This window comes from Protopterus annectens, chromosome 5.part0, assembly GCF_019279795.1.
Source record: "Protopterus annectens isolate FY-2018-M chromosome 5.part0, PAN1.0, whole genome shotgun sequence".
Taxonomy (NCBI): domain Eukaryota; kingdom Metazoa; phylum Chordata; order Ceratodontiformes; family Protopteridae; genus Protopterus; species Protopterus annectens.
This window is the reverse complement of record NC_056735.1, coordinates 1,279,515,349-1,279,538,687: the sequence shown is the minus strand read 5'-3', so window position 1 is coordinate 1,279,538,687 and position 23,339 is coordinate 1,279,515,349. Positions and strand designations below refer to the sequence as shown.

General features: G+C 38.4%; 1 protein-coding gene across 2 annotated transcripts in view; it reads right to left on the bottom strand.

Moving 5' to 3' along the window:
• The window catches only part of MYH15 (myosin heavy chain 15), a 386,453-nt gene that overhangs the window by 323,257 nt on the left and 39,857 nt on the right, over nt 1-23,339 (bottom strand). For both annotated transcript variants that reach the window (XM_044071103.1, XM_044071102.1), the window contains exon 5: nt 5,443-5,599. In XM_044071103.1, the coding sequence (XP_043927038.1) occupies nt 5,443-5,599 (157 nt within the window). The remainder of the gene's footprint in view (nt 1-5,442; nt 5,600-23,339) is intronic.

Genomic DNA, 23,339 nt, shown 5'->3' with positions numbered 1-23,339 from the left:
CACCCAACAACACCTCTGAAACTGAAATGCAAACAAACACCAATCACAACCAAAGTGTCACATAGCTCACAACACCAGTGTGCCACCCAACAACAGCCAATAAGGCAAGACAATGTACGCAACACTTTAGTCATAGGTGACTCTATAGTCAGGCACACTGATGTCCCACTCACCAGGCTGAACAAGGAGAAACTTACTGTTAACTGCCTGTCGGGTGCCAGGATTCGCCACATAATGCATGCACTCAAGTCACTCCACAACAAATACAAATATGACTCTGTCATTTTCCATGTTGAAGTGAATAACTTGAGACGTACCTCCCTGGACTACATGAAAAGAGACAAAGAAGAGCTGTAGGATCATGTGGCCCAGGCAGGTATGACCCTAGCCCTGAGCAGCATCCTGCCTTCGCCCAGAATGATACCACAGTATAAGGACAAAATGATTGACTTCAACAATTGGCTAAGCTTCTGGTGTCATTCAAAGGGGATCCAGTATCTGTCTGCCTGGGATGACATGATCAACAGACCATGATGCTTTGCCAGAGATGGTCTGCACCTGTCGCCCCTGGGATTCAGGTTACTGGCTAAAGCTCTTGCCACCCCTATAGTGCCTTTTTTAGGCAAATTTCAAAAGACAGAACAACCACTGTAACAGGTACAAGCATGCAAAACCTGAAAGTAATGCTACTCAATGCTAGAAGTCTAAACCTCAAAATGCACTCTCTTAAGGCACTCCTAAAATTGGAGAACATCGATATCTGTGCAGTAACTGAGACCTGGTTTAAGGCTCCAGAGAGCACCCCTGCAATACCTGGCTACAACTCTTACCACACTTTTCAGCCACCAAGCCAGGACCGAAACACTAAAGGTGGAGGAGTGTCCATATTCACAACACCAGGCTAGTTGCCCAACATAATGCGTCTGAAATTCTCCAGGTGCAACTGACACTAGGTAAGGCTGCAATCCAAATTGTAGCTTGCTACAGATCCACCACCATGCCCCAAGATTCTCACTACACATTTCTCAACATACTGGAAAATATTATGATACAACCAAACACCCTAATACTGCGTGATTTCAACTACCTTGCCATTAACTGGGAAAACTACTCGTGTACCAACACCTTTGCCCAATGGTTCTTGGAATTCATAAATTCAAACACCCTGGATCAACTAATCCTTAGCCCCACCAGGGGCTCCAATATCCTAGACCTGGTTATTACCAACATGGGAAATCAATGCTCCACATCTATGGTCACCCCCTCATTGATGAGATCTGACCATAAGCTAATCACCCTTGACATCCACATCCCACCCCCACCCCCCAGTAAGGAAACTTCCGTAAAAATGGAGGGGTGGCAACCCTAATCTAAATAGGCTCATGCACAACAGAAGTTGTCTCCATTGTGTTGTCTCCAGTGAAGAAAAAAGCATTTCTGGTGGGAAATTCACATCTTGAAGCTTTTAGAGTTTACAGAAAGCAAAAAAAAAAATGCTCAAGCTGCCTTGTCAGTGCATGTCATGAATCTCCACAATGAGAACAGTCACACATTTTAGCTCCAGACAAATAACAAGTGGTGTACCTCAGGGTTCAGTCCTGGGACCCTCTTGTTTAGCATCTACTTCTCTGAAGTACAGGCCAACACTAAGGAACTCTGGCTAGCAAAGTTTGCAGATGACTGCAAACTGGGAGCCATTACTGAATTCCCAAATGATGTGAATATTCTACAAAAGGGCCTTACAGAAACAGATGCTTGGTACCAGAGCCATGGGCTCAAGCTTAATGCCAAGAAATGTATAGTTATCCTCCTTGGGAAAAACCATGTACTCATGAATTACCACATAGGTGGCAGCACACTAAACATCAAAAGTGTGATGAGAGACTTAGGGACACAGGTGGACAGTGGTCTCACCTTCGTTAATCACATTGCCACAACAGTCAGGAAATCCTTCTATGTGGCACACCTCATCACTAAGGGCTTTTCATCCAGAAAAAAGGAGGTCATGGTCCCACTGTACTCATCCCTCATTAGACCCATTATAGAGTACAATGCCCCATTTGGTATGTACCTCACAAGACATCTGCAGCAGCTGGAAAGGCTGCAGAAATACCTCACTAAAAGAATCACAGGCTTAAAGCAGATGCCCTATGCTGACCGTCTAAAAATTCTCCAGCTATACTCTTTGGCATATCATCTGATCAGAGGCGATCTCTGCTTAACATACAAGATCATGTCAAATCCTAAGCTGTTGGGCATGCTCCACTTACAGAAATCCAAATCCCTCAGAGCCACACACTCCAGGGCTCTAAACCTTGTCATCCCATTGAACAAAACACGCTGAAGAGATAGGTTCCTGACCCAGAGACTCCCAATACTCTGGAATAGACTGCCCATACATGTCAAGCAGAGCGCCTCCTTGGCCCTCTTCAAAAGGAACCTTGACGATTGGATGGGAGATAGGAAATTCACCCCGGGGATCACGTCAGTTGCCCGGCTAGACAGGGGTCCAGGGAAGTAAATATTGTGGTAAGAGATATCCAGGAAATTGTTATGGCTAGGCTTGTATAGGCCCTAGGGCCTATAGCCTCGTACCAACCTATAAACCTATGAGGACTGTTGTCCTAAGATACAATTATTTGCTGATGATATGTTGTTAACGTTGGTGATATTGATGGTTCTTTGCATGATGTTATAAATACCTTAAGCAAGTTTGAAAGAATTGGGAGAATGATGTATTAGAATATTTGGGTGTCAGTATAAAGAGTACATGGAAAGAGTCTGTTAAACTAAACTACAATAATTTAAATGGAATAAAATGTTCTTCACAATAGATGATAGGCTGTCTTTAATTAAAATGATAATTGTACCTAAAATTTTGTTTTATATACAGTCATTGATACTACCCCTCCCAAAAACTTATTTAAAAAATTAGATTCCATGCTACTTAAAATTTTATGGTTCCCCTTAAATCCTAGGATTGCATATAAATGGTGCATTACAGCTTGGAACAGTAATGGGATAGCATTCCCTAGCTTAGATCTTTATTCTAAATCAGTTCAAATTAATATACATTACATTGGATCACACCTACCTATATATCTGGCTAGAAAATAATACACAAGATTCATATAACTGATGTCACTACTATAGAACATCAATTTAAGGAACTATATGGCATAAGTAGAGTTCATTGGCTTTTTCGTGAATTTTGTTTATTTAATAAAAAGTTTGATCATTTTTCTTATGGCATTAATCAAATATTTAATAACTTTAAAAATGAAACTGATTGTAATTACATTAAACAATTTCCATTTCTTATATTCCCTATAGCATACTCCCCTGATTGCCTAGATTCTTTCAACATCAATGTGATGCAAAAATTAAAGGAAAATAACTTTATATTCTGGCATCAGTTTATTGAAAATAAGAGTATTAAACCACTAAACTCTTTTTTATGTGGTTTTGATAATAGTCAAGGCAGTTGGTTGTTTATATACTCATTATGGCAGTTTTATAGAAAACACAATGAGAGTATCAATCAACCTAGAGACTGAATCTATACCTAGTTTGATACAGCTTTTTATTAGGTGTCTTGAAAACACAGATAATCAAAAATTAAGTATCTCACATATCTATAAGATACTAATTGAAGACACTCTAAAGTTTGACTCAGATTTTTGGAATTACTATATAAAGATTAATGGAGAACAAATATCTGATGAATCCAAAAAACTGTTATTGAATTTTACGTATGGTACCTCTTCTTCATTATATTGGAGATTGCATACATGGAAATTTATGAATAGGAGTTTCTATACTCCACATAAAATAAATCTTACACTCAAAAACATTGAAAGTAAATGTTGGAAATGTAATGAATTACTAGAGGCCAACTGGGTTCACATGTTCATTGAATGGAGAAATGTTGCTCAATACTGGAAAGACTTCAGATATTTTGTAAATCTCAGATTAATTTACTCTGGTCAGTTCTTGCAATTGCCAGAAAAGTTATTACTTTGAACTGGAAAAGTAAACAAGATTTGATGTTTAAAGATTTTATTAATTTAGCAAAAGTTGTTTGTAAAAAGAACTGCAAACCATTTGTTATAGAACTCATAACATTACTCATAAAAAATAGCATGGCAAAAATTGGAAAACCTTTTGAACAAATACTGATAACTTCTCATGGATAAAATGGTTGTTTATCATGGATGAATGTAAATATTGTAAACAGTTTTGTTATTGTTTTATTGTATTTGCTATATGTAAAATTGCATATGTTTATAATGAAAACAAAATAAAAATGTTTTTGAAAAAAAAAAGATTCACAGTTTCTACTAAAGACTTACAAAACAAAACTGCTGTTATTCAGCCCAGGGAAACCTCAGTTACCTCTAAAAATAGCATAAAAGATGAACAACTCTCCATGCTAAACTTCTTGGTGTGATCGGCCTTTGGTAAACACATACAGCACAGTTCAACCTCTTCTTAACTAATGTTCCCAAAACTCACTTGCATAAACTGGAACAAACCTACAACAAAGTTGCCTAATACCCTGCAAAATCAATTTACATTTGCTATGCCCTAAAAAGTAAATTGGCTAGAGCTAAGTTACTGACACTATATCAATTAGAAACGATACATAAAATAGTTTTAGACACAACAGCAGATTCACACCAATTTACATAACAAGTGGAATGGAATGCTTATCTAAATGCAAAAAACATTACATACCCTGTGGATGCAGCAATCTTACAGCAGAAAGATACAAAATGTACTCATTGGTAATAGTTTGTGGGGGGGGGGGGGTAACCACATCTGCTCTAAGTACATTGGTTGAAAAACACTGCTGATTAAATACATATCCTAACAATTCAATATAAATAGTGCAACATGCATAAAGTGTAGCAGCAAATAGCTTATTAGTTTTAATGCCAAATAAATTCCATTTTAAAATATTCAAAAAAAAAAAAACATTTCAATGTTCTGCTTTCAGTATTTCAAGATTACAGATAAATGTGAAAATACATTTGCTTTTTCAGGTGCTGCAGGTAGTTAGCATTAATGTATCTTGTAATACACGTGCATGTGTATTTGTTTATGCAGTGTACCACTTTTCTTATGCCTGGTGTCTACTACCCATGTGAACCAAAGTTACAGAGTACATAACATCTAGTTTAAATACTTCATTGTTTCTATGCTCTCCAAAAAAGTAAAATGTCCCTACAGAATAAACAAGTACATACAATACACATTTAGGGTGGGAGTGGAAAATGGTACTTAAAGCATGCCAAAGCATTTAGTGCACGTTATTCTATGTGCTCATCTTCTGAACTAACACAGTTTGTTTCATAAAAATGGGTTTCATTTTCAAACTCTCTGGTCATCAGTACTTTATGAAATTACTCAGAAAGAGTTAAAAAACTGTTTTTAACTTACTGCGTAACATGTCGTTGTAAGCATTGTCACAAATGGAGAAGATATGAGGTGGGGTCTCTGTGCGTCTCTTGCCTCTGTAGGCTGCTACAACTTGAGTGGTATAGATTGGAAGCCATTTATATGGATTCACAGTCACACAGAAGAGTCCAGAGAATGTCTTAATGAAAAATTAAGCATATTAAAAATTAGTTTTAGTAAACATATTATTCTTGATGTTTCATGCAAACAGCTATATGATGCAAGGAGAGAAAATAATTTTTTTATCAGTTCTAAAAGTCACAACATCTACTCTTGAAAGTTTTTCAAATAACAGATAAACTGCCCAGAAGCTGTATGGATGTTTGAATACTGATTATATTTGTCATTAATTAATGTCAATAAATGTAAAACAAAAGGCAGCAACTCTTCAGTCTCTAGAAGAAAATGTGTCAGACAGACAACATACAAACAAAACACTCCATAAATAGGTTTATAGGTTCATATCCTAGGCTAACAACCACCAGTGCCAATACAACCCAGTTGTGTTCCTATGTATCATGGACATTTATTAAGAGGAGGCATGTTAGTTAGGAATTTTCTACAGGTTATGTGGTCTGGGTATGTTACGTTGGGTATACTGTCTGCGTCTGACTATCAGAGAAAAGAGGCCAGACCTGGAGTGACTTTCCAGTTTTCCGTCCACTGGTCACGGTTATGCTTAAATGGGGTTAGGATAGACTCTTCACATGGATCAGGAGCTTGTTCCAGAGCATGGGATCCTCTGAGATACATATATGTCCTGCCAACATGTCTGATTTATGTCACAAGTAAAATTTAAATCCTTGGATTTAGTGGTTTTGAAGTGGTTCATTTTGCGGATGTGCAAAATGTCCATCAGAGGTGTATTTGATGATGACTTGTAAGCCATGCATAGATCACCTCTTAGTAACCTGTAGGAGACTGAGTATAGACACAGGGCTTTAAGGCAATCCATATAGGACAATGTGTTTATTCCCTGGATTCTCCTGGTAAGGAACCTTTATGGATATTCCAACTGTTGCATATGACTGGTCATTTACATGCTGAAGGGGTCATTATATTCAAAGATGGGTCTGATAAGGAGTGAATAAAGTGGCACTATGACTTCCTTGGCCCTGGATGCCATGCCTTTATGACACAGAATCATTTTCTTACTACCTTGGCCACAGGTTGGTTGAATAGCCAGCTTACTGTCTACATATGTTCCCAGATCCCTGACTACCAGGTCAAGCTCTTAGGGGTATCATATCAATGGAGTAATTAGTCTGGGAAGCAGTTTTCCTGAAATGCACTATAGTGCATTTCTTGGCATTGACTTTTAATCCGTGACTTTGGCACCTGTAATTTGTCTGTGTTAGACTGCCTTATGAGATGCTTGTGTTATGGGGGGAATCTTGCATGATAGCTTCCAATTTGCAGTCATCTGTGAACTTGGTCATCCAGAGGCCCTTGACATTAGCCTTTACCTCTAAGAAATAGATGCCAAATAGGAGCAGTCCAAGCATGGAGTCCTGAGGTATTCCACTGGTGACAGTCTCTTGGTGGAGGTAGTTTCACCATTCCTGACTTCTTGCATCCTGACTGTGAGCCAACTGACAATAAAGTGAGTTATACAGGGCTTTATGCCCAGATCGATGAGCTTGCAACTATATCTGAGTGGGGTATTTTACTGAATGCCTTAATCAGGTCCAAGTAATATGCAGGTATGCACCATTTTCCCTTCATCCTTTGCCTTGTTGATCTTCTCAAAGATGTCCACCAGGTTTAGTAGGCATGACCTTCCCTTAGAAAAGCCAAACTAGGTTGAGTCCAGTGTCTGATGGTTGCCTATGTCTTTGTTGATCATTATTATGATAATGATCAACACAGACATAAACAACCTTTAGACACATCCCTGATGTGTTGGGTTGGGCCACACGATCAGTGTCTCAATTTCTTTCTTCTCAAATAAGTTTTAAAATTTACAGAGTCACTAAGGTCTGGAGATTCACAAGCATTGAGCCTAACCTGACAGCAATACTCTTTCCAGTTGTTTAAAAACTGCATCATGCCTTTATTAACTCATTCAAGCCTATAGCTCCTTTTTTGTATAGTTCAGTTCACACCCATAGTATATTGGGGCATTTAGAAGTGACTTGCCAATTATACTTACGATTATGATATTACCTACTAATAATAGGCAATATTAGAAAGTGCAAGGACTTATTAACAACATTACACTAAGATTGTTAATCTAGGATATATTGTAGTAAGAAAATAATCGCCGTTCATCAGTTATTATTCATATTTTCATATTTATGTTCATATTTTCATAACTGAGAGCCCCATATGTTATTGATAGGTATGGTGTGACATGCCATGTCGGAAGACAGAAAAATTCATTGTCAATGTCCTTTTATATCACACTGTATGTGATATATTGCTAGTTGTTTGCTAGTAATTATGAAAATAAGCAATTTTTCCATATATATGTAATACTTCAAAAAACAAATGACTTACAAACTGTTGCATGACAGATATTGTCAAAGAAAACTCTTTTAAACTTGTACTGTAAGTTGGACAGCTTGAGTAAAATTCAGTGTTATTTATTCTGCTAGTTATACAATTAAGTACATGTTTTCATATTTTTCTAAATATCTCAATAAACATGAGCTCATAGAAGAATTGCTTGATGTCATCTGGAAGCTTATGTTTGGTTAACAAAAATATTCAAACTATTCCAAGATGTGATCATTTTTTGTGAAAGTTTAGCAAAAAATATAATTTGGGGTTTGTGTGCATTATAATATATTATAGTATTTATGAAAATACTTTGAATGCACTATTATCACTACAACCGATACTTCTTGCTGATAGTGCAATTTGTACAGTTTTAAAAGCTTATATTGCTCACAAAGTATTTACTATTGCTTATCTTATCGTTTTTAGATTTATTTTTTGTATGTGGGCTGCTAGAGGTATAACATTCCACACCACGCAGGTGTTAATGAGTTAAGCATTGTACTTGTCCTTCGGTTCAAAAGCATGCCTACTGAATACAAAGATTTAATGTCTATAGTGACCAAAATATCCTTTTTTCAAACCACTACTGATTAGGCACTTCCAGTAAAGTAAAATCAAATTAGTCTCTAACAAAAGGATTCTTAATGGTCATTTTTTACAGAACCTTATCTGTATAAATGGCCATGCGCTAACCATTACAGGCCTAAGGAAAGGAGCATCTAAACTTTTGTGCATTTTTGGTAACCTAAAGATTCTGCTAATTCTTGAGGTTTTGACTTTAAAAACTAAATGAAAACTCCAGCCAAGCTAGAACTTCCAATGAGTGACCTCCCAAACCTCCTGTAACAGAGGCATATGGGATATATGCAAATGACGCTTATGAACATCAGCTATTTCAGCTATATGGCGATTCTGATTGCCCATGATTTTCATTTGCATATATCCCATATGCCTCTGTTACAGGAGGTTTGGGAGGTCACTCATTGGAAGTTCTAACTTGGCTGGAGTTTTCATTTAGTTTTTACTGGTTTTTCAGTGTGACCTTCTCACTCTTTGTTTTAATGAGGTTTTAACTTTAAAATAGCCTGCAAGGAGGTATAAATTAACCCGCCAAGCAACCATTCATTTATAAAATAATCCATGAATCTATAAGCTCTATATATGGCAGTAAAAGTGGTTAAGGAATATGCAATGTTGTCACTCAAGTGATCAAACATCTGATTTTATAATCAGCACAATTCAGGACAACCAAAATGTTGCCCTTTTGGTTTGGGTGATTTACATATTACTGCCTTCCTTTCTGTAACTTCTCAAGACAAAGCCTTACATTAGATTTTAGACTGTAAAATATATGCACAGTTTTATTTGTTAAAAAGCCCCTGAGATATTTTTTGGTTACATTAGGAAAGACTTCCAGCTCAAGCTTCAGTGGTGGATCATAAATGCTCAGTTGGGAAATTAATTTGGGCTCACAAGCATTGCTGCCAAACAAACACCTGAAGTTTAATTTGTTAAGTCTCTGAGGTAGTTAACTGACTGAACATAATTTCTCTGTGGAGGCACAAAAGACAATCTTCCACTGAAGACAACCAATGTAAGTTTATTCACCATGGAGTGCAGTACTTGGAACTAAATAAAAGTAAACTCCATCCCACCCACCCTAAAACAAGACAACTTTAGCACATTTCAAACACAACCTAAAACAACCCCTAACTTCCCCATATCTATGCTAATGCTCCCATCCTGAGTAAACCCACCTTTCATTCTTTCTTCCATTGACAATCTCTTTATCAAACACCCTGACTCTGTCGCCTTTCTTATCCCTGTCTCTTTCTCTTTCATCCCCACAACTGCTACTCCTACTAGCCTTTATCCATAATTATCTCCTCTCCTACTAATACCCTTCCTTACCCACCTCATCATCTTACCGATCTACTGTTATCTTAACCTCTCCACTGTCAGAACGTTTTCTACTTATGTTTTTCTTGATTATTTCTGCTTATACCCTTCCTCTTCTTCTATTTTCTGTTCCTGCTTTAGTGAACTCCTACCCCATTAATGCCAGTATACATATACTGTACCTGCGTACGTTATCATTACTCCTGTATCTCCAGCTATTGCATGTTAACATGTCTTTGACTTATGTGAAATAACATAACTTCTCAAATGTATGATGAATGTCTTTACTATTTGTCTCAAACTGCCAACAAAGTAATGCTTAAAATGTTTAATTTTTATTGTTGTTCACTGTAAGCATTTATTTTACATGAAGCTTTTCTCCCTGGGCCTCTGCTGAAAATGGAATTTGTACCCAGTTGGACTTTCCCGTTAAACAAAAGTCAACAAATAAATAAATAAAATAAAGTTTTTTGTCAGGGACGTTTTCTTGTAGATCAAAAGTCTTAGTATCTGTGCTTCTTGTAACAACTGTTAGGCATTGCATATTGACAGGGCTTCAAGGGACTTACACTCCACACTCTATGAGCACATGCATACTGGTGAAGTTAAGGACAAATTCAGAGCTTTATACATACATGCTGCAGTTTGTAAGCAAGGCAAGCACTTTTAATACTCTGTGACTAATGAAGTCAAAAGCGTCAGGTTTAGGTTGGATGCAGAAAATAAAGTGGACTGATAAGACTACTGATAGCAGGTTAGGCTTAATGCTTGTGAATCTTCAGGTCTTAATGGAAGTTAACCATGTGACCCAACACATCACATTTAAGAAATACTTTGCATGCTGTCATTCCGACAGAATATTTTCAAGAGATGAAAGCACTAACGTAAATATTTATTTATTTATTTGACTTTTAATTTATTTTATTTTACTTTTGTTTACGGCGTACGTCCAACTAGGCCATTGGCCCATTTTTAGTGGAGGCCTGAGGAGGAAATCTCCAGAGAACAAAAATTCAGAAATTATTTTTACATAAAATTATATCATACAAAATTATACATAACATTCACATCAAATTGCAAACATTATAAGCAAAAATAATATTTAACAATGAAAAAGATATTTTCTAATATGAGCTAAATATTTACAATGCAATACACATTTGGCAGAAAATAATTTTGAAAGCTTGTTAGGGTAGACAAGTCAATTTAAAGAAATATGCATTTAGTATGGATGGAATGAGCTATTGTAAAGTTCTGTTGCATCATTTCCCTTTTTTTTTCTTCTCAATTATAGTTACACTTCAATGTAATAGGAACAGTGGTGTTCAGAATAAGTTAAATTCTCTCATTTTTTTCCTATCTTGGGGCTTTGCTTCAATAGGACCTGTTGAGCTTTGCATTTGAGACCAGAGTGAATCAGAGTCCCAGTGTCACAGAAAACTGCTCTATTACAGTTATCCAACCAATGATAATGCATTGTAGCATTCTAAGACAGATACATGTTAGTCATCCAAAATAAACGTGTCCCTATCCATTAGAAGAATGAAGATAAAATGATTAAACAACACTGACTGTTCTCTTCAGGGGTCACATTGGTGCTTAATTTGGAAAACAAAGTTAAAAAATGTCAGTATCAGTTGCAAATTCAAGGTTAAAAATTAGTATATATAATAAAGAAGTTATTGTAATGTGTTAATTATGCTGGCATGGAAATATGATCAACTTGATCTATATATTGCAAACATTGAAATGTAAAAGAATACCAGTCAAAGGTTACTAGTTTCTTCTGAGCAAGGAACTGATCAAAGGAAGCAAATCTAGTGAAGTACCACAGACAAGAAAACAGAAGATATACATGAGTGATAGCACTGCATATGTATAACATCTTAGTGGATGAATGTTTTTTCTTAATATGGCACTTTGTTTATGAGGTCAGGAAATATCAGTAGCCTTCTTTCCAGTCTGCTTTTGACAAGTTCCTGTTGTATGTTCAAGAACAGTAATTGCAATCCTCAAAACAGTGAGAATTAAGGTGCAGTTACAGGAAAATGCATACTAACTTCAAGATTGTTGAATTTGGGAGTATTCCCTCTTCTCTGAATCACAGTGATCTCAGAATTGCTATCTGTAAGTAGTAAAGGTATGAGGGTTCAGTCTCACACACCAAGGGTGCAGGAGACATCCCCAACAAATCACACATTTTGATATCTAAACCAAAGCTATGAAGAATTCAGTGATAGGTAAAATATATTACAGTATTAGGAAACAGTACTGAAACAGCCAACAAGTAGGATTATTTATATTTCAGTTACAGTATAATAAACAATGGATTGTTATATAGCATAATAAGGAAATGTTGTCGTGAAGTGAGAATTAGTAGAAATACTTCATGTACATATTCCAGAGTGTATCACAGCATCAAAAATTTATAGTGTGAATTAAATGTTTGTTTATTTTATATTTCTTCCCAGTAAACAGATATGGCAAAACATACACACATACACACACACACACACACACACACACACACACACACACACACACACACACACACACACACACACACACACAAACAGATGCAAGCACACACACATGCAAGCACACAAATACATACAGACACACATGTATACACATATAAAAAGGAATTAATAGGATTACAGCCTACGTTTTCTTGCAGAGTTGCATTTATTAGGACAGTTGCAGTGTTCGCCTGACCACTAGATGATAATACTATTACACCTTTTATAATAGTAAAGTCCCTCAGACCTGTGATACTATTTACAGTTTATTTAGTGACTACAATGCTCAGTGATGTACAAAACAAAATTATGAGGAACCAGACCTTGAAATGAGAGGCAAAAATGTGGTTAAATTCTAGACAGTTGAGATTTATGTATATATCAGTTCTGGATAAATCATGTTAGATATAATGTTTATAAGATAATATTCAGTTTGGAGTACATGCAGAGCTCATTTGCTAAGGGACATTTGAGAGATATTATATTGCAAATTACATTTATAGCCAGTGGTGTGCTGTTATAAACACAACAGGCTGGTCACAACAGTGTTATGTCATACTGTCCCTCCTTGTGATCCCAGAAGTAGTGAGGCTCCTCTCCCACAAAGGCATAGCACCCTACATTGTTCAATAGGTGGCAGTTTATTAAGGGGCAGAAGTGTGGATTCAGAAGCTTTGTTAAATGCTGGATACTGCGGGTTCCTATTGAATTGTTAACAGCTTAGCTTGTCGAATGTAAATCATCGACACCTAAGCATCAAACATTTACAATAGTGAAAGGCCACATCATCAAATTCTTTCCTTGGGAAATAATTCAGGTGGCCGTTATTGAGGATTTGCCCTTTCCCCAATGTAGAGCAATCTTGGAGTTGGTATATTTAGTTAGGGTGGTATGGGGGGTGCCTCCACGTCGAGGGGGCCAAGCTATGTTTTGGTGTGTTTGTTTATTTTGTTTACGGATGGCCACCCGAATTCTTTCCCGAGGATGATGATGTGGCTGTTCGCTATTGTAAGCTTTTGACGCTTAGGTGTCAACGTTTTAAGATTCGACAACCTAAGCTGTCGATGTTATGATATAGATGCGGATACCCCAGCTTCATACTCAGACACTTCATTTCCTATCCTGCTGCACATGCAAATCTTTTGAATTGCATGCAAACTATCTCACAAAGCTAGGAATGTGACACTGAGATTTTATGAAGCATATGTGGTGTAATGAGTGCACTGCTATGTCATACTATTCCATTCAGATGGGAAGATTTTATGTTTTATTTTGGTGGTATTACACAATGCAGTTAATGGTGGATCTATAACACAAAGTGTGTAGTGAGGAAATTTTAATGAATCCCAGGGATACTAGATATAGATAGAAATATAGATAGATGGACAGAGAGATAGGTATAGGTAGATAAGTACAGATAGAAAGATATATACACATATATATATATATATATATATATATATATATATATACACACACACACACACACACACACACACACACACACACACACACACATACAAAGATAGTTGCATATATGTGGGTGTGTCTACATGCACACGTATTAGTCTGGCAGTTAGTGCAGAGAGGGTTAAGGCTGTGAGTTGTAGTTCCTGTGGTACAGGGTTTGATTGTCTCAGCTCTCATTTTCCTACCTTATGACCTAGAACAAGTCACTTAATTAGACACTGCTTAGGAAAACTGAATTTGGAGCCCCTCAGTGGTCCCCATGGACTGCAAGCCTAGTATATATATACATATGAACCTATAAGACTGTCTGACAATAGTTTGATGCCTTTGTGATCAACCATCAAAAATCACAGTCACAAAGGAGCAAACTCACACAAATGCAAAGTTGCGCAATTATGGAAACAGAGAAGTCCCTGCATCACGGCAGCCTGGATTATTTAGTGGAAAAGCCCAGCAATCATCCATGTGCACTGTTATGGGAGTCGGTCACTAATATGTCAAACACAAGCCTGGTTCACACACACAAACACACACACACACTATGAAAAATAGAGATGGCTGTGTGTGTGTGTGTGTGTGTGTGTGTGTGTGTGTGTGTGTGTGTGTGTGTGTGTGTGTTTGATGTCTGTATGTCTGTCTTACAGAAGTAGACCGATGAATCAGTTTAATAGCTGCATACTGAATATGTTAGATATCTGAAAAAGTGAGAAGGGTATGCAAACATTACAAATGACAGTCCCATCTGCTGTTTCAAAGTACATTTTTTCTCATTAAAAATGAATGACCACTTCAGTTTTAAAGAGTGCTTTAAAGAGAAAGAAATTAAAACTTAGTATTTCATATTTTGTGATGTGTCACAATCAGGGCTTTTTTTGAGCCGGTACACGCCGGTATGATGTACCGGCACCTCTGCTCCCCTGTTTCTTAAAAAAAAAAAAGAAAAACTCTCTTTTATAAGGGCGTTCTTCTTTAAAAATGCCCTTTGCATCTGGTCTTACAGACACATGATTTGTGATAGATTATTTACGTCTTCCTGGTCCGCACACGCAGAATTTGAATTCCTGAAGATGTTTGGACTGTGGACCATGACTGGATGACAGTTGTGTGGTAGATTTAGTTGACCTTGTGAGAGCTGTCATTTTACTTTTTTTAATGCCATGCTGAAGCTTCACATATTGTAGAATCTTTAGAGTGGTCTGGAATCGTTTGAGGCTCGGTAAAACTAGATGAACTGCATGGGTTGTTTAAATGTATAAATTCATCAGTTAATTTTTTAACTCACACCAGCATACCATGTAACTAGTAGTTAGCAACATTCTGAATTGGTCATGGATTGAAGCAGAAAAACCTTTTTTTCTGTGTGGTGTCCATAACCCATTTCAGTTGTTTACAATGCTGGCATCTGGAAAGATCTTTACTGGAAAAAATTTGGCTTAAGTAAGTGTGTATTTTTTCATTCTCCATATTACTGTTGTCATTATGAATGCCTAAGCAAATTTCTAAGGCATAGCTACACGACTAGTACCCCCAAAATATTGTAGTACCCTTGTGCATTTGTGTACCTTTTTCCTTATAGTCTCAAAAATGGATGTTTTACAGCAGAGTTCTTTTTATTCTTATATAATAATACATTGTAATGTATTCAGGCAACCATATATATAACCTTGTGATAAGCGTTGGTAAAAAGTCTCATTAGCGTTTAGAGTGTTCATGTCTGTTTTGTCTTCTTAAAAGGATTTTGTTTAAAGTGCTCTTTTGTTATAAATGTTTTTAGTATGGAGAAACAAGATTAGACGTCTTGTTTGTTGGTTCTGTGGCCAACATATCATAATGCACCTTTTTCATTTTTAGGTTGTCCGTGCAGCTGAATTAAAAATTCAAGTCTCTTTAGGCCTTTTAACCAAGAACAGTATAAGCATACTTGCAAAATATCCAAATTGAAGCTATTCATTTGATTACAAAGTAGGTAATTCTTAGTTTATCTTTGCATAGGAAAATATATGTTTGAGAAGCATTCTAAATGTTGTCACAATATCTTTTAAAGTAGTTTTACATTTAGTTTTTATAAAATAGTGAACTGGAAGGTAATATCAGTAATCCTGTCTGGAGTTCATGAAAACCTTTAACTTTTGTTTTACCCAGTGTGTATGTGACAGGCAGTTAAGACAGTATATCGTACCTTGAAATTCCAAACAGGAGAATGAACAGTCAACAACTGTTTGGTATTATCTGTTCTGAAATCGGGCAGTTTAAATGCCAATTGTTAAATAAGGTCATAATCTGAAAAGATTATAGGAAGACTTCATATAAATCACAATTTCACAAGCTGAATATTAATTTACATTTTGTAATACTAGTTCACATTTTGCTATTATGGTAAGGATAGAAAATTGAACTAGTGTAGAATTCAGCTTTAAGAATAGGTAATTTATGTACTACAGAAAATACAAAATGGAAACTATGATTAATTTTTCAATTTCTGGGCGGCCGCAGTGGTGCAGCAGTTAGTGTTGCCATCTCACAGCAATAGGTTCTCCAGTTCGGTACTCGGCTGGGGTGCCTTCTGTGCGGAGTCTGCATGTCCTCTCTGTGGTCACGTGGGTTTCCTCTGGGTACTCCGGTTTCCTCCCACATCCCAAAGACATGCTGTAGATGGATTGGACACTCTAAATTGACCCTAGGTGTGAATGCGTGTGTGTGCCTTCTGTGGAAGGTTGGGCGCCGGGCTGGCAACTCGGCACCATAAAACTTCACTGCCAATCATGAGTGGACAGGTGATCCACTGTGGCAACCCCTAACCAGGAAAAAGCCAAAAGAAGAAGATTAATTTTTTCAATTTCTCTTCACAGATGTCTAATAATTGCGCCTATAGACTGCCAAATGCTGTTATTAAAGATTTAAAATGCAAAATCAGATAGATGGTATTTTGGACTGAATAATGTAAAATAACTGTAGAGCAGAAGAGAAGAAAGCTATTGGCAAAATAAAAGGCTTTCAAAGACTTTTCATTGTACATATTTGATCACTTGTAATCATTTTTTTTGTAATTAGAATATAATAAATGTTTGTTTGTGATATGAATGGATGTGTTACTTTTGCAGCTAAAAATGTTAGATTTTGCTTGTTTAAATGTGCAATCAGTGAGGTTTAGGTATGTTTCAAAATTATTACTGCCCGTTATCATTTAAAAAAAAAAGATGGTTTAGATGCCTCCATAGCTGAAAAATAGCAAAAGAAAATCTTAACAACTCAGACACGATTGTTTGTTAGATGAGCAAAAGGAACACTACTTGTTTGTACATTCAGACAGCTTGAAATGCCCACCTGGACTTATCCTTTTCTATACTGTCTTTATCACATTGCTCAGTTCCACATAATAATATCTTCATCTGAGATTGCTGTGGCACAGGGGAACTGCATTTGTTGATCAAATTTGGCTGGATAACACTATGATCTAGTATCCTGAAGTGCAGAGATGTGCCTGGAATGCAGGAACATAAGGCTAGCTTCTTGATTGATTGATTTCACCTATTCCTACAGCATGTAGATAGATTGCTGTTACTGTATTGGATTTTAAGAGGGTGGGGTGCTATTTATTTTTCTGTTTAATTGTTTCATAGAATACTGTGGTCTCTGTCTGTCTCTGCAGTAAGTGGGGGCTATTGTGTTTCACTTCATTGATATTCAGTGTTAAACTCTTAGCCTGGAGGGTTTCTCTGTATTTATAAGTGTTAGTCACATATCTTTGAATTTATTACTGCTCAATATCTGAGTTTGACTTCTGCTACATATCTACAATCAGCTGCATTACTAGCTGAGTTAAGTACAAACTTGCAGTGTTAAAGATTGTACTGCATTTTATTTTTCTGTTTAATTGTCTCATAGAATACTGGGGTCTCTCTCTATCTCTGCAGTTAGTTTCCCACCCATCCACCCTGTTCTTGTTTTGGTATTAATCTTGGTAGCTTTGGAATTGCCCGTCCCTCCTGTAAATTTGTGTCTGAACATGCCTCCTGGGTATATCTCATTTGCTCACTCAACCGAGTACAGTGAGATCATATTTTGACTTCAGACACTCGTACCAGTCCCATCTGTTCAGCTCTATCCCAGCTCTATTCCAGTCTAGTGTCACTAGCTCATTCTACCTAATACAGAGAGAACATTTGTGAAGGGCAAGCCACGTAGGTCCTTAATTTGGAATTATCTTCTCTTTCTTTTTTCTCCCTTTCCACTTTCCAAAAAAAAAATTCTAAACTTGTTTCCTGCCTTTCCTGTAACTAGTACAATCCAGATACAGATTTGCTGTAATCAGGACTGTTTGTAAGCTTCTGAGCCCCCCAAAGCCTTTCTGTGCTGGAGGGAAGCCTTCTAGCTTTTCAGTCAGAGTAGTAAGCACTAGGTAGCCTATCTACCACAAGAGTGGTTTCTGGCCCAGAAATTGTAGTTTATTGGCTGTTTGGACAGTTTTTCCATCTCTTTCAACTTTCTGGTTTAAAAGCCTGCATTTGCGCTTGTTTCCCATCTTTCCTGTAACTAGTCTAGTCCAGATACAGATTTGCTGTAACCAGGACTGTAAGCCTCTGAGCCCCTAACACCTTTCTGTGATGGAGAGATGCCTTCTAGCTTATCAGTGGGAGTGGTAAGCACTTGGTAGCCTATCTACCATAAGACTGGTTTGTGGCCCAGAAATTGTAGTTTATTGGCCGTTTGGGAAGTTTTTCCATCTCTTTCAACTTTCTGGTTTAAAAGCCTACATTTGCACTTGTTCATAGTTTCATAGATAGGTACTAGGCTATCGGCCCAAGGGCCTACGTAAGCCTAGCCAACAAGGTTCCCTGGCTTACGCCACCCAAGAAAGTTATTTTCCTGTGCCACTGTCGAGCAGAGACACAGAAGCGATCCCTGGGGTGTATTTCCTATTTCCCATCCACTCATCAAGATTTTTCTTGAAGAGTGCTAATGAAGAACTTTGCTTGACATAGATGGGTAGCCTATTCCAAAGTATGTGAAGTCTCTGGGACAGGAATCTATCTCTCCAGCATGTCCTGTTTATTGTGGTGACAAGGTTTATGTCCCTAGAGCATGTAGCTTGGAAGGATTGTGATTTCTTTAGGTGTAGCATGTCCAACAGCTCTGGGTTTGACATAGCTTTATATGTTAGGCAGAGATCACCTCTGAGTAGGCAATATGCTATGGAGTAAAGTCTGGAGTTTTTAGAGATGGTCAGTGTAGGGCATTTGTTTGAGGCCAGCAATCCTCTTTGTGAGGTACTTCTGTGGCCTTTCCAGCTGCTGCAGATGTCTTGTGAGGTACATTCCAAAAGGGGCGTTGTACTCTATAATGTGTCTAATGAGTGTCGCGTAGAGGGGAACAATGACCTCTTTTTTCCTGGATGAGAACCCTTTTATGATGAAGGACTTCCTGACTACTGTGGCGATGTGACTGTCAAAGGAGAGACTACTGTCCACCTGGGTCCAAGGTCTTTTATCACACATTCAGTGTTAAGAAGATTGCTGCCTATGTGGTAGTTCATGTGTACAAAGTTTTTACCAAAGGGGATGACACTGCACTTTTTGGCATTAAGCTTGAGGCCATGGCTCTGACACCAGGTATCTGTCTCAGCGAGGTCCTTCTGTAGGATGTCCACATCATTTGGGGACTTGATATGGCTCCTAGTTTGCAGTCATCTTCAAACTTCATTAGCCAGAGGCCTTCTGTGTTAGCCTGTACTTCAGAGAAGTAGATACCAAACAGGAGAGGTCCCAGGACTGAACCCTGTGGTACTCCACTTGTCACTGGTTTGAGGTCAGATTTGGAGTCTGCAACTTTTACATTGTGGGTTCTGTCAGTGAGCCAGTTGGCATCCCATCTTGCGACGTAGGGATTTATACCTAGTTTAGTGAGTTTAGCTATAATTCCAGAATGGAGGATGGTGTCAAAAGCCTTGGCGAGGTCAAGATAGGCTGTGTGAACCACCTTACCCTCATCTATGGCTTTGGTGACTGCCTGAAAGAAGTCAATCAGGTTCAGGAGGCATGATCTGCCTTTCACAAACCTGAACTGGATGGAATGCAGAGTTTGGAAGTTACCAATGTCTTTGTTTATAAGTTCCATGATGACACATTCCATGGCCTTGCAGACCAGGCTCATCAGGCTAATAGGGTGAGACTTCCCAGGATCAGTGGTAGCTCCCCCTTTGTGGAGTGGATAACTGTTGCTCTGTGCCATTCAGTGGGCACAAAGCCTGATGTGAGGCTATTATTGAACATGGTGCTTAGGTGGGGAGCCAGTTTGTTCTGAAGTTTGTGTAAAACACAGCCTGGGATGTTGTCCAGTCCCATGGATGCTGTTTTTTGCTTTAGAGAGTGCAGCTTTTACCTGCATAGTTGTGATTACAAGGACTCTGCATTCTTCCTGTATAGATATGGGCCCTTTAGGGGGTGAGGGGGGATAAAGTTAGCACTGAACCTATCTGCCAGGATGTTGGCAATATCAGTTGGTTCAGTAATTTTTGTGCCGTTGTGCTGTAACTCAGAACAGATCTGGGTGTTGCCATCGAGATTCTTGACATAGCTATAGAATGCTTTGTGGTTGTCCTTAGAATTAGTGGCAATTTTGTTTTCATAGCTAGCTTTAGAGGATCTTATAAGGGATCTCAGCTTCTTACTGAGGCTGACCAGGGAGCACCTCCACTCATGGGATTTTACTCTCTTTTGCAACAGTTTCTTCCTTCTGTTGTACAGTTTGTTTATGGCAGGGGACCACCAGATTGGCTTCCTTTTTTTGGAGGATAGTGTCTTGGTTCTGATTGGGATAGCATGATCCATACACTCGTGTAAGTGCTTATAGAGTGCATTTGTGTAAGATTCAGCAGTCGTATCTGTATTGTCCATCTGCATGGGTGTCATGAAGTTCGCCACTTCTGTCTCAAGAAGCATGAAGTTGTGTTTGGAGAAATTTTTTACCGTGGTTTCCTTAATGGTGGGTGGGGGGCGGGATGTGGCTATCTAGGTTGAGTAGCTTATGGTCAGATCTGACAAACGAGGAGTTGACTTCAGGTGTGGAACACCGGTCCCTCATATTAGTAATGACTAGGTCTAGGATATTGTTGCCCCTGGTGGGGGTGTGGATAAGTTGATCCAGGGCATTGGAATTTATGAATTCCAGAAAGCATTGAACGAATGAGTTGGTAGTTTTCCTAGTCAATGGTGGGGTAGTTGAAATCGCCATTATTAGGGTGTTTGGTTGAACCCTAATATTTTCCAGTATATCAAGAAAAGAGTGGGAATCCTGGGGCATGGTGGGGGAATCTGTAACAAGCTACAATTTGGATTGCAGTTTTGCCCAGAGTTAGTTGCACTTGGATAACTCTGGATGCATTATGCTGAGCAACTAGCCTGGAGGTGTGGATATCCTTAATGAATATGGACACACCTCCGCCTTTGGAGTTTCGGTCCAGGTTACATGGCCAAAAAGTGTGGTATGAGTTATAGCCTGGTAGTGCAGGGGTGCTCTCTAGAGCCTTGAACCAGGTCTCAGTCACTGCACAGATATCAATGTTCTCCATTTTAAGGAGTGCCTCAAGTGAGTGCATTTTGAGATTTAGACTTCTAGCATTGAGTAGCATTACCCTCAGTTTTTGCTTGCCTGTTCCTGTTACGGTGGTGAATTTGTCATTTTTGACATTGGTAACCTCCAAACTCTGGACCCCACCCAGTTCGGGTTTGTGAAAGGCAGATCATGCCTTCTGAACCTGATCAACTTCTTTGAGGCAGTCACCAAAGCCATAGACAAGAGTAAGGTGGTTCACACAGCCTATCTTGACCTCACCAAGGCTTTCAACACCATCCCCCATTCTGGAATTATAGCTAAACTCACTAAACTAGGTATAAATACCTACGTCACAAGATGGGTTGCCAACTGGCTCACTGACAGAACCCACACTGTAAAAGTTGCACACTCCAAATCTGACTTCAAACCAGTGACAAGTGGAGTACCACAGGGTTCAGTCCTAGGACCTCTCCTGGTTGGTATCTACTTCTCTGAAGTACAGTCTAACACAGAAGGCCTCGGGCTAATGAAGTTCACAGATGAATGCAAACTAGGAGACATAGTCGAGTCCCCAAATGATGGGGACATCCTATAGAAGGGCCTCACTGAGACAGATGCCTAGTGTCAGAGGCATGGCTTCAAGCTCAATGCCAAAAAGTGCACTGTCATCCCCTTTGGTAAAAACTCTGTACCCACATAAACGGCAGTCTACCTAATGACGAATGTGTGATAAGAGACCTTGGGACCCAGGTGAACAGTAGTCTCGCCTTTGATAATCACATCACCACAGTAGTCAGGAAATCCTTCTATTTGGCACACCACATCACAAAAGGGTTCTCATCCAGGAAAAAAGAGGTCATTGCTCCCCTCTACTCGGCACTCATTAGACCCATTATAGATTGCAACTCCCATTTTGGAATGTACCTCACAAAACATCTGCAGCAGCTGGAAAGGCCACAGAAGTACCTCACAAAGAGGATTACTGGCCTCAAACAAATGCCCTACACTGACCGTCTCAAAAAACTCCAGCTTTACTCTGTAGCATATTGCCTACTCCGAGGAGATTTCTACCTAACATATAAAGCTATGTTAAACCCAGAGCTGTTGGACATGCTACACCTAAAGAAATCCCAATCCCTCCGAGCTACATGCTCTAGAGGCCTAAACCTTGTCACCACAATAAACAGGACATGCTGGAGGGATAGATTCCTGTCCCAGAGACTTCCTATACTCTGGAACAAGCTACCCCTCTATGTCAAGCAAAGTTCCTCTTTAGCACTCTTCAAGAAAAATATTGATGAGTGGATGGGAAATTGGAAATACACTCCGGGGATCACCTCTGTGGCTCTGCTCGACAGGGGCACAGGAAATTAACTTTCTTGGGTGGCATAAGCCAGGGAACCTTGTTGGCTAGGCTTACTTAGGCCCTTGGGCCGATAGCCAAGTACCTACCTATGAACCTATGAGTATGTCCTCCTTTGGATAAGATGCCTAGTAACCATGAACCTGGTTTGCCATCCATTCCCTATTGCAATATTACCAGCTTATCATTTTTAATGTAACATGACAGAAGTTTGAGTGGCCTTTTATGGTTGAAATGTTCTGAATTGGGCAGTTTTGGCATTAATGGTTCATATGTTTTATTTCTTTGCTCACTGGCTATAAATTTAAAACATGCTCTAACAGAAGAGGTGTTGCATTATACAACGGATATAATTTAAATATGCATTATAATTTAATACAATCAGGAAGGTGAACCAAAGATATTTTGCATGGTCCCAAAAATGTGTGGAAGGGGTCTATGATCTGAAAACAACCCAAATTAAACTTAATCTACCACTGGCCAGATGCATTTTCTTTGAATATGGGTTTCAATGCTGTTTCAATGAATGTGAGTTTCAAAGTCACACAAGTTTTAATTCTAAGTCTGTTTTCAGT